At 34.1% G+C, this 13,194-nt stretch overlaps 2 protein-coding genes across 3 annotated transcripts in view; one reads left to right on the top strand and one right to left on the bottom strand.

The window, feature by feature from the left end:
• LOC147067997 (SH2 domain-containing protein 4A-like) overlaps positions 1 to 4,133 on the top strand; it is an 89,778-nt gene extending 85,645 nt beyond the window's left edge. For both annotated transcript variants that reach the window (XM_085952027.1, XM_085952028.1), the window contains 2 exons: positions 1,832 to 2,032; positions 2,232 to 4,133. In XM_085952027.1, the coding sequence (XP_085808153.1) occupies positions 1,832 to 2,032; positions 2,232 to 2,347 (317 nt within the window). In that variant the 3' untranslated portion in view covers positions 2,348 to 4,133. The remainder of the gene's footprint in view (positions 1 to 1,831; positions 2,033 to 2,231) is intronic.
• Positions 4,134 to 4,621: 488 nt separating this feature from the next.
• Positions 4,622 to 13,194, bottom strand: part of LOC147067996 (cyclin-dependent kinase-like 4) — a 30,003-nt gene continuing 21,430 nt past the window's right edge. The window contains exons 5-10 of the mRNA XM_085952560.1: positions 8,141 to 8,466; positions 6,706 to 6,927; positions 6,263 to 6,411; positions 5,253 to 5,455; positions 5,048 to 5,127; positions 4,622 to 4,719 (exon numbers count right to left, since the gene is read on the bottom strand). Of these exons, the coding sequence (XP_085808686.1) occupies positions 4,663 to 4,719; positions 5,048 to 5,127; positions 5,253 to 5,455; positions 6,263 to 6,411; positions 6,706 to 6,927; positions 8,141 to 8,466 (1,037 nt within the window). The 3' untranslated portion in view covers positions 4,622 to 4,662. The remainder of the gene's footprint in view (positions 4,720 to 5,047; positions 5,128 to 5,252; positions 5,456 to 6,262; positions 6,412 to 6,705; positions 6,928 to 8,140; positions 8,467 to 13,194) is intronic.

Here is a 13,194-nt window from a genome sequence, read left to right as displayed (position 1 = left end):
ATATAAAATGATTATAAATTTGTAATTTTAAAAAAAATCTATCGATTTTCTATCTTCTTCTTATTGTGCAATCCCCTACTATAGGTCGACCACCATCAGGGCGAAAAATTTGCTCAGAGTTGCACTTATAATGATCACAGAGGTTCTTAAGCTACGAAATGTGGCATTTTCCTTTGCCTACTTATACCATTCAATTTCAAATAAGCATGTAAACTCAAACAAATTTTGAGCATACTGCTTTTGGATAATTTATTTGGTTCTCTATTTTGTCATAAAATTATCTCCTAGATCAGGGTTTCCCAAACTATGGTCCGCGGAACACCAGTGTTCCGCCAAACCTGAATAGGTGTTCCGCGACAATTTGGAAAGGTTTTATACACTTTTGCAATATTTTCTGAAAACTAGTAAGGACGATTCCTGGGTTCGGAATCCATTTTCCGTGACAGCTTTAATTAGTGACTCTGATTTGAAGATCAGCCTTTAAATGATTTCTAGGCAAGTTTGTCAGAAGAGTACCCCCAATTTTTCAAAACAAGCTATTATTGTTTTCATGCCCCTCACAGGGGGGGCTGACAGGGCTTTAGCCTGGGGGCACGGGCTCTGGGTGGGCGCGGTGTGGCGGGTTGATCAGATAAGTAAGATAAATAGACATCACAAATTTGCTTTAATAGTTAAAAAAAGTTTTAAAAAAAAAGCGCTATTATACTTCATGACTTTTGTTAGTTTTGTGTTTTAATAACATTTTTTTTTAAATCTTATCTAGTAGGAATCAATCTAAAAAATAAGCTAAGTGTTCCGTTAAAATTTTCGGGTTTGCAAAGTGTTCCATTGCAGAAAAAGTTTAGGAAACCCTGTCCTAGATAAATAATTCTGAAATATTGTGCTACTATTTTTATCAAATAATTATTTTTATTTATTTAGTATGTCAAGATTGTGTTGACCCAGAGAAAAGAATAGGTTATCAGATAAACTCTATAGGTCGAGAATTCCATAAAATTAATGCATACTTTGTCTATGTGTGTGATATAATTATTTTATAGTAAAATATATAGGTCAAATCAAAAAAAAATACATTCATAAACAGCTGTTTTTATTATTACAGGCGGGCTTCTCCCGGTGTAAAATAATCATTTAGTAGTCATAAGTCGAAACGTAACCCTGACCTCTAGAAACGGCTTCATAAAACATCTAATCTGATTCCTTGCTCAACTATGTAATTTTTTTATTCATAAGTAAAGGCCTTCGTCCGGTGTGTGAAAATCATATACTGGGCGGAGGTGTAATTAAGATAAATTTAATTTGACTTAAAAAAGTATAAATGATAATGGATGAGAGAGATAATTTTAAGACTAAATATAAGTATTCATATATAATAAATTTTTCCGCGCTTGCCGGCAACGTTCAAATTTCCACGCGCCTGCGCCGGGGTGGTCCTCGTGATTCGTCAAATCAAAAGCATCACGAGATAAAATTTGGCCAATCACGAGAGTCCTTTTTGCTGAACGGCGTGGGTACGCGAAATTTGAAAAAGAGAAAGAAAGTAGTGAGCGTCTGGTTTTCAAATCGTATGGACCTGACGACTACAACTGTAAAAATCCCAAATATAATTTGTAAAACTAAAAATTAAGAAAATATTAGAAGACTACGAGCACGAAAGGCCGTGTTTTATTTACACTCCAATCGTTTAACTCTTCCTTTTTTGTGAATCCGGGGTTCGATGGACACCTGAGCTAGCCGCTGGAACCCCGAACATCTCAATACCATCAGTACTAGCCAACCATTTATGACATTAAATTATTATCTATCTAAATCTTGAAATTTTTATTTTTAGGTTTAATTACGAGAACTGAAGCAGAAAGCCTTTTACAAGATTGCTCGGAAGGTTCATATCTGGTGAGAGTGTCGGAACGCATCTGGGGTTATGCCATATCTTATCGTTCAGCTCAGAGATGCAAACATTATTTGGTAGACGCATCTCAAGATACCCATTACCAGTTCGTGGGCACAAATCAGGTGTCCCACAAAACTCTTGGTGAGTATTTCATATTCATGTCTTATGGGGTAGGCAGACTTAATACTGCTTAGGGGCAGCAAATAAAGCAAGCAATTTGAATACCTATGTATTAAAACTTTTCAGAGCAGGTTTCGTAGACGAAAGATTTGTTGTTATCTCCATAAATAAACAATTTACTTATAACAAAAAGCTGTCTAATAAATTTGTATGCTTTCAGCAAACTTGTTGGACTATCACAATAAGAAATTCATTACGGAGGCTGGTAAAGAACTGCTACTGAAACCGTGCGAAGCTAATGCTGTCCCACAAATTATATCTGTTCCTGTCAGCTGAAGAATATGTTTAATCAATTAACAGTTATTACATTTTTACTATAAAATACCACTAAAACTTCAAATTGTGGTAATTTAACTGATTGTGATATAAGTGCATTCATTGTGTAGATATTTTAGATTTTTTTTACTACTGTGAACTATGCAATCTCATTAAAAATTACCTTTAATATTATAGTAACAAAATTGTAAATGTCTTTCGAATTTGTGTTTTTTATAATCAAGCTATACTGTAAATATTTTTAATGCTTTTACTAGTGATGTAATAATATTATACTAAGTATAAGGAAGTCATTTGATATGTTTTTGTGAAGCCTTTATTCAGAAGAAAATTCATTTTATACCGGAAAGAAATTAGGTAACATCACAATGTTTCAACACAAGCACAATTTAAAAAATGTATATACCTATTGAACAAAATTCCGTTGCTGGCAAATTTTTACCGTGGCCACAAAGAACAAATATTTAAGAATAGTAAATATTCTGATTTTTTAAAAGATTTAAGGGAAATATCGTCTCTGTTCTGGCAGAACACACAAACTGGAGAATACTAGTTTTGAGTAATTTGACCTTGAAATTGTTAAAATGTTTGAAATAATGGCCTATCATGTGAGTTTATTAAGTAATCGTAAAAAGGATGACTTTAAAATAAAGACTGTTTACCTATTAAGAAGGTTTCCAGACGGTAAAGTTTGAAATAAGGAACATTTTGGTACTAACTCAATATTTCATTTTTTCCAATTAGTGTCTTCTGCCAGAACAGTGACGATATTAAGAGTCCGTTGTTCCCAAGTTAATGCCCAGCACTTTTATTGTAATATGTATTGTTCAGAAATTTTTGTATCTCCGAATATGCTTTCTTACAAGGGGGAGGTTGCATATCATATGACTTTGAATAATAAAATTGTGTAAAAAACATCTGTATACCTCAAACAGTATAATTTTATTGTTCATTCGAGATACTCGATGCATGTTTCAACAAGCTGTACTACGATGATGTATTTTGAATTCACGTAATTCTATTTTAAAGTGGACCCCACATAGACACTGGCCTCCCCCACACTGAGTGGGTTCTGCTGCTGCCTGATTTTTTTTCTTTTGGAGGGACATCATTCTCATTTTAATAATGACGCCACTATTTTCCCACATTAATGATAGAGTTTTAAATATTGACGAGATCTCAGACATACTATTTAATTTTTATGTTGAAGGTTTACTGTGTTGTATTAGTTTATTTAGTACATTAAAAGACAATAAGTGACGTTAAAATAAGATTCTTAGGCCTTCGCCACATGAATCACAAACATTGTTGTGAGGGGATTACGACTGCAAAATGCAGTCATGTGTGTCGGTCATGAGATTAACTGTGTAATGTTGCATGTGACCTATCTGATATTTAGTCATGCTATAGGTATTATAATATTATTAATTTACTTAATTACATTGCCATAGATAATTTAGGCATGATTAAATTTGTATATCTATAAAATTCTAAAAGTTCTTAGTTACTTAGTCAATTATTCATACGCGAGTAATCGTGTAATGAATTAATATAATTTACAATTAAGAACTGAAAAAATAATTTTATTGTAATAATTATAAATTGTTTTAAAAGTTATTAAATATTAAAGTTATGATGTACTCTCGTTATTATAAATAAGATTACATTTATATACAATAAGGCTATGTTAATATTAACAATATATTTTTCTGGTCTGTTTAAATAATGTTTTCATCCATTTTGCATGTTTTGCTTTACCTCCTTTAAAAGTTTTCATTATTGTCTGTGCCTGTTTATATCTTTCATTGAGTTATAAAATATTTTGTGATTGTTTTAATGTATTTAAATAAACATGTCATAAAAGTATAACTCTTTTTATTATTGTTTTCTTCTCTACCTATACATATTCTTACTGATATGTATATAATTCTCATTCATTTGATTGTTACATTACAGAGTGTTTACCTGTTATACTGGGTATTCATCACTGTATTTTTATATTCATATACAAGACGTATATTAGTTTGATGCATAACATAATATAAAAAAACTGATAATATTTTTGATGACAATTTTTTTTATTTATTAGTATTAAATATTTACAATTTTGAGCATAGTTAATTTCACAAAAAATAACAATAACCTATTAATATAAATATTTCCAATGTTCTGTACAAATGTTTTGAATTTTTTAATAGTCTTTATTTATTTTATTATTTGCTAATCACGTTTCACATTTTATTTATATATCACTATTGTATTTACCACCAATCACTATTAAATGTTATATCGCTGCCAATAAGAAATTAAAATTTCTACATGTATGGTAGGCAATTATTAGTAGTTCTGTTTCCTGAATTGTTTTCGGATCCCTGGAACAAAACACTATAACAATTATATATCCTTATAGAGAAGAAACAAACAAAATTCTTACATGAATTTAACAAAGACTAGAATACGTCACAATTTATTGTAAATTTAATAAAACAATAATAATTATATTGAAACATTATTATTGCTACTGAAAGCTGATGATAAAAATAATAAGAGGTTATTTTAGAAGATAGTGACATCTTTTGAGATTAGTTTATAACCGTTGCTTTCAATTTGAAATTAGATGTCTCTACTAAGTTTTAACCATAGATGGCATTGCCATTTTATTATACAATTTATTTGAAAAATCATAAAATGTAATTTTACCTGTCTGAATGGAGGAATATTCAAAGAATTTTCTAATGGCTGCAGTTTAATTTTTGAACTCTTTAAAGGGCTGCTAGTGGCTGAAAAGGAGAATGGAATTTTGTATTACTATTGAGTACATAATTAAATAATAACTAATTATTATTTTGCCTACAAAAGGATCACTAACATCATATTGAATATTGCAGTAAAATTATTATCGTACCTCCAGGAAGTGTTGGCAAAGTAAAGTCTTCATTGGGGCGAGGTTGTCTCAGCTGTAAGGGCCGCATCCCATCATATCCTCGTCCGGGGCGCGTGTCTTCACCAAATATTCCAGATCCCTTCTCTAACCGTTTTGTGAGGTGTGATCGTGGTTGGTAATGCAGAGACGATGGAAATTGATTGAAAGTGTGTTGTATTGTCGATCTGGAACATACAACATTAAGCATCTATCTTGACTATCAGGGGAATATTGATTTTATAATTCAAAGTCTAGGACAGTGTTTTTCAACCCCTTGAGCCCTTGGCACCCTTGACCTTGTGCAACATTCAGATAGCACCCCAAGCATTGGCCAATAGTATGTAGACATGGTGCTTCCTATGAGTTGTTTTTATGAAGGATTTTCTATATAATATTATTTAAAGTAAATCAACATTTCCTCTCCAGCTGGGATCATAATATCCTCGATTAATGGTGTTTTAACATAATTGTTATCGTTGTCTATGTCTCAATTGTCAAAAAATTAGGCCAGTGTTTAGGATCCATATTATATATTAGTTATGATGGGCTGAACACATAGCTCGAAGAAGAGACAATCGTTGGGACAAATTTAGTCATCCAGTGGTATCCAAGAGGTACAAAACGTCCGCTAGGTATACCTAGAGGCCGCTGGATCGATGAAATGATAAAGTTCTGTGGAAGTATGTGGCAGTGCAACGCACAGGACCAAGAGAAATGGAAGCAGCTTGAAGAGGCCTTCATCCAGCAATGGATAGATTCAGGCTGATGATGATGATAATTAGTTAAAAATATTGCTTGAACCTTAACCGGCCATGTGATTAGAGTCTACGATCCACCTATCATGTACCGTGCATGTTAGTCACTGCTCTATGGTGGGTGCATTCTAGACTGATTCAAATTATTGTGAACAATCTATCTTAAATTAATAATAAAATTTCATTTGATTTGAAACGCAATCGATTCCAGATAACTTTGAAAATCATATAGATTACCTTGTCATAATGTTATTTCTATTAGGCGGTGAAGGTTGCAGCGTCAGCCGGGATTGAAGTGTGGCAGGGGGCTGCAAAAGTTGAGGCGGAGGAGAAAGGGGCGTCACAGGAGAGGGGGGAGGATCCGCTACTCGTTCTCCACTACCTCTCTAAAAAATTGAATTCCGTTACATATTAAAATTAGTATAAGAACACGTCATCTTGTAATAGCAATTAAATAGTTTGGTAATATTATATACCTAATATAATCCCCAAAAAATATTTTTATAGAGATCATATAAAATAAATCATAAGTGAGGCTGTCAGTTTCAAAGTTGGTAACCCCTATATTCCGCCATTTTGAGATAATTAAATAGCTGTAATATCGTAGAATTAACAAAAAAATTCGAAACCACTATCCATTTTAAATTTATATGACCGCATGGTATTATAATATTGCGCACCTCCGCGCTTTTGGCACTCCTTCCCGGTGCGCGAGCAAGTGTTACATTGGGCAATACTGGAACGGGAACAGGAACGCTCGAGGGCTGCAAGGGAGCGGCCGGTTGAGAAGCGATGTGATGATGAGGCTGGTCGATGAGTCCTCTCGACCGCGCCACATCTCCGTTGTCGCGCTGCGGCCGCCCTCCACTGGGAGGTTGCCATTTTCTCAACAGAGGATTAGCCTGGTGAAAAGATATTACATTAATTGGTGTGATTAGATATATCCAAAAAATGCCTAAGTTATATTATGATCATTAAATAAGATTTATTCAAATCAAGACAGAAGATGACAGAAATACCTTTTCTACTGCCAAGAAAGTAAACGCAAAATACTATTTTTTTACCTATTTAGAGCAATACCACTTGGCGAGTTAAGTTACATGGAGGCCCCAGTTTCTGACTGATTTTGAAACCCCCTACAATCAAATGATAGAGATTTAAGCCTTTCTTTATGTATTTCATTATCTTTTTATTAAACTTTCAGTATAAAATAACTATATTTTTCTATTTTTATGAAAAACTGCCTATTTTATTGGATTTAATTTAGATGGTAATTTAGACATTTACCTGGTCGCCCCATATATTTAGTCTCAAATTTTATGTACAGCCATTGCCTACTTCTGACTACCTGTATTATTTCATCATGTTAACAGATACACAAAGAGAATTTTTTAAATCCTGATATACACAGTTCATTAGCACCACAGGCGGATATTTTGATGATTAAATGAAATCTACCTTTCTTAATTGACACCTGCAAGCAAGGCATAACCTTCAAGCCACACATTACCTGCCCTTATTTCTCTAAGATCTTAAATCCATATGAACTTCTCCATATTATTTTTCTAAAGGTATTTTTGAAACCAGTGGGTCTATTCTATGCTTATCGACCGCTAAAGTGATAAAGTGAAAAATATTATCAAACTTAGGGTAGGTTTGTATCAAAATATTAGCACTTATTGTAACAATTACACGAAGCCGGTTTTTATTGTTGCAATAAGTGCTATATTTTAACAGCACCTATCTTGCTGCTGTTAAAATATCGCACTTATTGCAACAATAAAAACCGGCTTCGTGTAATTGTTACAATAAGTGCTAATATTTTGATACAAACCTACCCTAAGTTTGATACTATTTATCAATTTAGTGTTCGATAAGTATAGAATAGACCCACAGGTGTTCATATGAGATAGGTGCTGTTCAAAACCAATTTTATATCATGAGTGGAAGCACTGGAGATCACAAACCGGTGCAACAATGTGATCTATCATTGTGATCGTGCATCGGCGTGCTGTATTATGATTGTCCGGAATTAATATATTTTTCAAACAGTTTGCAATGCCCCATCCATCATTTTGCACAACATCAATGGATGATAATGATGAATATGTTTACCTGAGCTTCCTGTTGTGCCCTCCTTCTTAACTCTGTAGGGAACTGATCTGCGAACCCGTCATGTGTGAAGTATGTGTGCCGGAGCAGGTCTCTACAGGGCGGCCGTCTGGCCGGCTCTGCACGGAGTGTGGCGGCCAGGAGAGCCAGCGCCGGTGCCCTTCTGGACGGCAGAAGCCTTCTGAGGGCGCGAACAGCTCCTCCAGTAGCGGGACCGGACACTCCGCCACCGCCGTTTCCATTTCCACTTCCGCTGGTGCTGATTATTCCACCGCCACGTAATTGCGGCTGTCGCGATATTAATTGCTGCTGCCGTGTGGACAGTTTGCCTATATGGTCAGAAAATTGAAATAATAGATAATGTCAATCAACTTGGGAATCTTCGGATGAACACAGTAGGTATCCAATCAGGTCTAGGACGAATTGGCAGTGCCACCTGAATGCCATTGATTTGATGACATCATCTGGAATTTGAATGCCATAACAACTGGATGATTGCCATCTTGGCTCCACTATAGATTAATTAAATATGCGAAGAAATGCTAATGTGCATTAAGACTTAAAACAGCAAGTAGCCAATATAATATTTGATCTGGTATTGGCAAGTCATCATAGTTTTAGTGTTTTATATAGCGCTTGGGAATATACATATTATTTTTATCTTATTGTGTGAAATATTATATTATAATGCCCCCCCCCACTAAACAATGAAATATGTGAAAATATTTTACTGCACTAATCACCCTTCAGTCCTCATCCTAGAATTACATCTTGTAACTAAAAAATAATTATTATTGAAGATGACAGTGATGGCACATAGTGGTTTATTTATTACCTAACTGTTTGAGTGTTTATGTTAGATTGATATTCGATGCAGGGATTTTATTATGATTTGGGAAATAAAATAATATTTTAATAGCATCTTATGAAATATAAAGAAAATAGAAATATGCATCTCTTAAATTTAATAATAATTATATGACTGGTTTGAACTGTTTCGAGACCTCTTTTTAAATTTTATGACAAATCGATTGCGTCATCTGCATCACCGCTGGCCGACCGCAAGTAAAATAAATAAGTACGAGTGATACCTATCTACCATTCGAGATGTGGTGCTGAAGATTAATGCTAAGGATTCCAAAGGTGATAGAATAAATAAAAGTAAAGGACTGGCTTTCCAAAATAAGTTTCCAAAGAGTTACCTATACAGTTCTTTGTTCCCATAGAAAACAATTTTGGAAAGTCTCATCGTCGGCGAAAACATCAAAGATCTTAGATCTACTCGCCTACACACACGACACACGATGGCCTAACTGCCTAAATACCTTCACCTATACGTATGGTGAAATACAACAGGGACCGCTGTGGCTGGAGAGATTTAACGGGGACATTAAAAAGAATCAGCCTCTACACTGCAGTGTTTTCCAACGTGGGGCGTACGCCCCACCGGGGGACAATTTAAATGTTTTGGGGGGCAATGTGCAAATCATTAATATTTGGTAGGTACATTTTTTGTTGTTAAAAACGCATTTTCGAAAATATTTTTTTGATATTGCAACCATGACTTTCCAAGAAAATTACTGTTGCCATTCCCATCATAATATTTATTTGAATGCGTTTAGCGCTGTAAATGATTTGATTTGTTTTGATACGAGTATCACAAACTGTGGAGATTTAAGATTAAAATTTACCAAACTAGTACCTCACATAAAAACTCTTTGCGGCTCACATCGAGCATAAGGATCGCACTAATTTTCTTCCGAGTTGTACATCTAATATAATATACATTAGGTAGGTGCTTACTTACAAAAGTTAAATTAAAAATAGTATTGCCTATGTGCATTTTTTATTTGAAGCGAAACATTTTTTTCAGAATTTGTTAGTTAAATATGAAATTTTGAAAGGGGAGGTTGGGAAACACTGTTCTACAGTGAGAAATACGAAGACGAAGATCGAAGATATTCAGCCCATTATAACATTGGGTAGGTAGGTACCTAATATGCGTGGCGACTGGTGAAGTAAGTACCTACCTATACAATTAATAATGAAACACGGTGTTGTATTTTTTTTAATTAGCTGCTTTCCAAAGGGGTTAGAATTATCATCTAATAATTATCTAATTTAGGATGGCGTGAAGAGCGACTTTTATCTGGCATCTTTCAAGTGTTGTCAACTTTACTGTCAACATACAATTTTATTGCAATATTCAGTGGTGTAGTTAGATGCTAAATAAAATAAAGTGCCGCATCATTGCTAAAAAAAACGTATTTTCCATAATAACTTCGGAATTCCTTTAAATTACCTTCTCCAATGAGATTATTGACCTTCTCTGACGTATTTATATCTTGGGTAGGTACAAATAACATGACTTACTTAAGTATCTATTTACTTAGGTAGGTACTTAATTTCTCGGTTTTAAAAATAACGACTTAAGTTTCTATACATAAACACGCGATGTTAAAGTAAATTGTGTGTGACATAAAAGTGCGGCCACACCGGCAACAAGTCGCGCGACAACTCGTTAAATTTTACGATAATTATCATAATTGCTTAAGAAATTTTACGATAATTATCATGCTTATCGTAAAATTTAACGAGTTGTCGCGCGACTTGTTTTCGGTGTGGACCCGGCATAATATTGATTAAATTAAATTAAATCGCACAGACATAATATAAATTAAAATTTCATGAAGTAAGATAGCGCCGCACGTAGGTGACCTTTTTACTATTAAAGCAAATTTGTGATGTGTTTATCTTACTTATCTGGTCAATCCGCCACGCCCCCCCCCCCCAAAGCCCGGCCCCCAGGCTAGAGCCCTGTCAGACCCCCCCCTTTGTGGGGCCATGGATATGATATTAAAAAAACTAATAAACAAATTACTATGCAAATAATAGTTTTTGTTTCTGCGACTGTAGTCCGCGAATTATATTTCGATCGTCATAAAACAATACCTCGTATGCCACATGACACTAATTATACATGAGATGAGAAAAATCTAGATAAGAACCTATGATTCCATCAAATTTATCACGTATTTTTCGTATTCTACTAAGTATTAATCTTTATACTTAGTGAAATACAAAAAAAATTAAAAAATATATGCATTAATAGTGACTATAGAGAGTTTTTTACATGTCGTATTTTGTGTTAACTATACGAGGTATTGTTTTCTCATGAGCGATTTCCATTTTTCACCGATTCGCAGGTGCAAAAGGTTTGGAACGCTGTCTAAATAATATTCAAATGTTAGGTATGTATATTAATATAGATAATACGACATATCACGAAGAGAGCCAGGCAAGTCACCTGCATCCAATAAAAATCCTCTAGCACTTGAATTTCGCACAGCTCATAATATCATCATGAAAGTGTCAGATAAAAAAACCATGTTAGCCATTTTTAGCCCTTAGGTATTGTGCAGTGGCGTGCCGTAGCCAAGGGAATGTTTGCATATTGTGTACGTAGACGAACACCCGCAAATCAAAAAAATCGTGAATATTTTATCATTCAATGATGTCAAAGACGCGCAAAGTCCGGGCAATTCGCTAATCAAGTAAGATCACTCAAATTGGTAAATAGGTAAATAGGTAAGTAGGACCTGCGTCGACGCAACGGCATCTGCGTTTCTGTGTGTCTTGGCCTTAGATTATAGAAAAATAGTCTTGGCCCTAAACGGACCTAAAATCAACCATTTATAGCAATTTGGCATAAGTTAGGATTATTTTTTAACATAAAAATATTAGTAAGTATCATTTTGAAGAACCTTAGAAACATACATATTATGTAGGTATGTCCCTAATAGTTGTGTTAGTGCATGTTCATTAATGAATTAAAAAAACCATTTAATCGGACCGATTGTGGATCTACGAACAATCCTTAAACGTTATAAGCAATATATTTATATTTACTTACCCATGTCATTATCATACCTTATCTTTTATCCCTATGATAAAATGTTGAATAATCCTCACCCGTAGTTATTGTACTTTTTCAAAGTATTATTTTATTTACATGCACGTTTACAGTTGGTTTACACATTATTTAGTTTTAGTATGTGACAAATAATTATGTACTTATTCGGAAAAACTTTGACACAGTCTTCGCGGCTAAATGCCTCATATAATCTTACCTTGCATGAGTTGAAAAAGCGATGGGTCTGTAGTGAATGGTAGCGAAGTTATAATTTCATTATTCGTGATATGAGGTGGTGAATATAAATATAATAAAAATATCTTATTTTAAAAGAGATTTGAGCCAATAAACACAGTCCAGACCAAGAGACATTTTTATTCTGTTCTTGAATAAATGAACACTGTAAAAAATTGTTTGAATGTTTTATAATAACTATTTACGAATATTTTGTAGATCAAATCGGTTAACTGCCGAAAGCGCGTTTACGCGCCGTAATTACACCAATTAACTAATTGCGGCGTAGAAAGGATTAAAAAAATATATACAAATGTCCAGTTTTTTTTGTATTCCATCGCGGATGGAAAACGTGTGCAAAAATAGTGACTAACAAGCCAGCATAGCCATATTTGGAGATAAATATTGTGCAATACAAAATATTGTGTCCTTACTAATTATTAATTGTTAAATGTTACAAGACTCACAATACATGATACTTACCAACTCTCTTAAGATTTCATCATAGGACATAGACGAAATCCTACTAAATAGTTTGCCAGTGAATTTAAGCCAATTCGATTCAAAGAATCAATAATGACACATTGGGTTATCTATTTGTTATCTACCCTTTTCATTTTTTTATAGGGCCAAACCGCCCTAAAACCGTGCATGGTAAAAGTTACTGCGTTTTCAATAGGTCTATGCTCCGGACTTGGATTTCATCCTATTTTCCTCAAATCGTTCAAATAAAAAAAGCTCATTTTCTTACTGGGCGTCTTACGTGGGCGAAGTCAATGCGAACGCGATCGCAATGCGGTTTGAAGCGATACGATCCAAAACGATGCGAAGCGGCATCGTTGTCTAACGTGTAGCTGAGTCACCAGCTATCACCATCGCGCATTTATACAATTTGTTTATTACAATGGTA

Source organism: Rhyacophila brunnea, unplaced genomic scaffold, assembly GCF_057557595.1.
Source record: "Rhyacophila brunnea isolate RB1 unplaced genomic scaffold, BYU_Rbru_1.0 scaffold_3, whole genome shotgun sequence".
NCBI classification, from domain to species: Eukaryota; Metazoa; Arthropoda; class Insecta; order Trichoptera; family Rhyacophilidae; genus Rhyacophila; species Rhyacophila brunnea.
The sequence above is the reverse complement of the archived record's forward strand: the minus strand, read 5'-3'. Positions and strand labels throughout refer to the sequence as shown.